This window comes from Apaloderma vittatum, unplaced genomic scaffold, assembly GCF_000703405.1.
Source record: "Apaloderma vittatum isolate BGI_N311 unplaced genomic scaffold, ASM70340v1 scaffold16255, whole genome shotgun sequence".
NCBI classification, from domain to species: domain Eukaryota; kingdom Metazoa; phylum Chordata; class Aves; order Trogoniformes; family Trogonidae; genus Apaloderma; species Apaloderma vittatum.
Genome location: NW_009717797.1, coordinates 23,438 through 26,560, shown reverse-complemented (window position 1 = coordinate 26,560; position 3,123 = coordinate 23,438). Strand labels below are relative to the sequence as shown.

General features: G+C 44.9%; 1 protein-coding gene across 1 annotated transcript in view; it reads left to right on the top strand.

Moving 5' to 3' along the window:
* The window catches only part of LRRC7 (leucine rich repeat containing 7), a gene marked incomplete at its 5' end in the record, with an annotated part of 58,802 nt that overhangs the window by 36,543 nt on the left and 19,136 nt on the right, over positions 1–3,123 (top strand). The window contains 3 exon segments of the mRNA XM_009870041.1: positions 905–1,016; positions 1,243–1,423; positions 2,351–3,098. Of these exon segments, the coding sequence (XP_009868343.1) occupies positions 905–1,016; positions 1,243–1,423; positions 2,351–3,098 (1,041 nt within the window).

Here is a 3,123-nt window from a genome sequence, read left to right as displayed (position 1 = left end):
GCCCAGGCCAGAGGTGGAGTCCCCATCCCTGGAGGTGTCCAAAAAATGTGCAGACCTGACACTTGGGGACATGGTTTAGTGGTCATGGGGGTGTTGGGTTGACAGTTGGACTAGATGGTCTTAGAGGTGTTTCCCAACCTTAAGGATTCTGTGATTTGATTCCATGATTCCTTCTCCAGCTCCCATCCTCTTTACAAAATCATGGCTCCTCCTCTCACTTCCAAGCCAAGGTGTGCTTCATGTAGCCCTCCCCACAAGCATCCTTCCCGGCGTTGGGATGCCCTAAGACTACATCTCCTTTCCAATTTTAACTTGTGTTATTTTGGGTATATATCCTGTTGCTGACTGGAAAGCAAAACAGTTGTACAGGACGGTCTTTGAAGGTCAGGATTTGCTGAACTCTCAATGAGAAGCTTATGAAATCCAAATTATTTTAATTTAGCAAAAAACTCTTTGGAGACAAAGTAATTTTAATTAAATATAGCTATAGGGACAGTGGATCTGTGGAAGGTCTTGTGCCACGAATAAATGTATGAGGAATACTTACTCTTGAAATAGGAAGTAATTGTTTATTCTAAACTTTTATTTATTTCTACTGGCAGCTGGCATTTTTGTGACCTTGACTTTTCATCAAAAATGTTTACATGGCCTTGATGTATCTTGCAAGTTCCATCTGTTTTGCCCACATTTTCAGAATGAACACGTCGCCATAATTTTTACAAATATTTCTGTAGGACTAATTAGACTTTTCAGCTGACAAATCAGCATGATCAGACACTGCCCGTATGGTGGGGTTTTTGGTACGTTGTCATGTTCACGAGAAGAAGGCTGTGAAATGTTTGTTCGTTGCAGTTTGAAGCGGGTTCTGTTTCCTATGTTTACTCTCCATTATTATATTTCTCAGGATGCCTTTGGACATCCTGCCAGTGAGATGAGGCTAGGGGAACTGCGTCCTTCCATGCCAGAGACTCCGTTGTACCCACCCAAACTTGTTCTGCTGGGTAAAGATAAGAAAGGTACAAATTTGCCTTACAACCTTTTAGATGAAAGCATATGTAATGTGCACAGACACGGTGCTTAACATATTCTACATGTCGCTCTGATTTTAAAATGAATTACGTGCGTATTTGTGCCCATGTGTTCGTAGAGATATAGCCTTAGTATCGATTTTTAAATGATTTTTTTCTGGAGTTTCATTTTCAACTGCCACCTCCTGAAAATGTTTGCTATCTTTTGTTTCAGAATCGACAGATGAGTCTGAAGCAGATAAGATCCATTGTCTGAATAACAGCGTTTCCTCAGGCACTTACTCAGACTATTCCCCTTCCCAGGCTTCCTCAGGGTCCTCCAACGCGCATGTTAAAATGGGGTCCTTGCAGACAACGGCTAAAGAAGCAGTGAATAACTCTTTGTGGGGCAACAGGTGTGATCATCTTTTGTCTTACGTTGCCGTAGGCACTCAAAGTGATTGTCTGCTATCTGTTGAGGCATTCGGTTAAAAAAAAAATGCTTTTTTTACCCCAGTTTGGCAGAGGTGCACATAGCTATTCGAAGCCCAGGCTCTGCAGAGTTGGCTCATTCATGCTTTATAAACGATGGTAATTCTACAGCTGTTTTTTCAACTATGTGCTATAACCACACATTAAAAGCCCCTCGTGATTGAGGTGCAATTACTCTGCTCTCTGTGCTCCTGTAGTTTAGCCCAGCCTGCAGAGCATGTCTCTTATTGTTGGTGTCCTGAGCTTCACTCTGCCCTGGACCTCCAAGAACAAGACAGTTCTATGAAAGTTGTTGTTTGCACTGGCTATTGGCAACCTGCAAAATCTCTTGTACCATACCAGGAGCACCCTGCACTGTCTATTCCTGCCATAAATGACCTGATGTAGTTCCATCTACAGGCTCTTCCCCACTAAAGGATGTCTGGAGCCTGCTCACGGGAGATGCATAAAATCTGTGTGGTGAGAACATGCACAAACTGAATCTGGCATTTTTATTTAAAAAAAAAAAACAACAAAAAATAAGTGTAAAAAATCTTCCCTTGCACTCATAGAAGATTATTTTTGAAGCAGGAAAATGTGTTCAGCTGGATTTATATGAACACGGCATTGAGCTGCCCAGGACTTTTCACTCACTTCTTGGTTTCTCTGCGTATGTACTTACAGAATCGGTACTCCAACGTGAAAAAAATGGCATTTTTTTGCTGCAGCCGTTCGTGCCAAACTAGGGGCACAAGGCAAGCCAGAGCATACAGATGGCAGAGTATGAAATTGCTTTATGATCACGTCTTTGTGATGACTGCTTACGTGCTCTAATAGGGGGCATTTTATCTTGTTTCGTTGTGTTTGCGCAGGCTGGCACAGTCGTTCCCACAGCCCCTTGAAACAAAGCCATTGCTGAGCCAGCGGGAATCGGCTCCGGCGGGGAACCTGCCGCCGCGCACCGACAGGCGCCCGCTAAGTGACACCTTCGCCGACAGCTGGAACGACAGCTCGCACTATGACAACACCGGTTTCGTGGCGGAGGAGAGCTCGGTGGAGAACCCCAACGCCAACCCACTCCTGAGCACGAAAACAAGAAGCACATCCGCGCACGGGCGCCGGCCATTGATAAGGCAAGACAGGATAGTTGGCATTCCCCTGGAGCTGGAGCAGCCGACGCTCAGAAACACACATGAATCTGAAGTGCCTCCTCCCAATCCTTGGCAAAATTGGACCAGAACCCCTAGTCCTTTTGAAGACAGGACAGCTTTTCCCTCCAAACTGGAAAGCACCCCCAACACCAGCCCTTTGCCAGAGCGGAAAGATCACATCAAGGAGTCTTCTGAAATGACGAGCACCTTTGCTCCAGGAATAGCGTGGGAATATCATGACGCGAACGCCAACCGAAGTCTCACAAACGTCTTTTCCCATATCCACTGTCGCCCAGATCCTTCCAAAAACGTCATTTCGATCAGCAAGAGCACGGAACGGCTTTCTCCTATGATGAGGGATTTAAAAACGAACAAATTTAAGAAGTCGCAAAGTATCGATGAGATAGACATAGGTACCTACAAAGTGTATAATATCCCCTTAGAAAACTATGCATCTGGTAACGATACTGTAGGAACCCACGAGAGGGTGGACA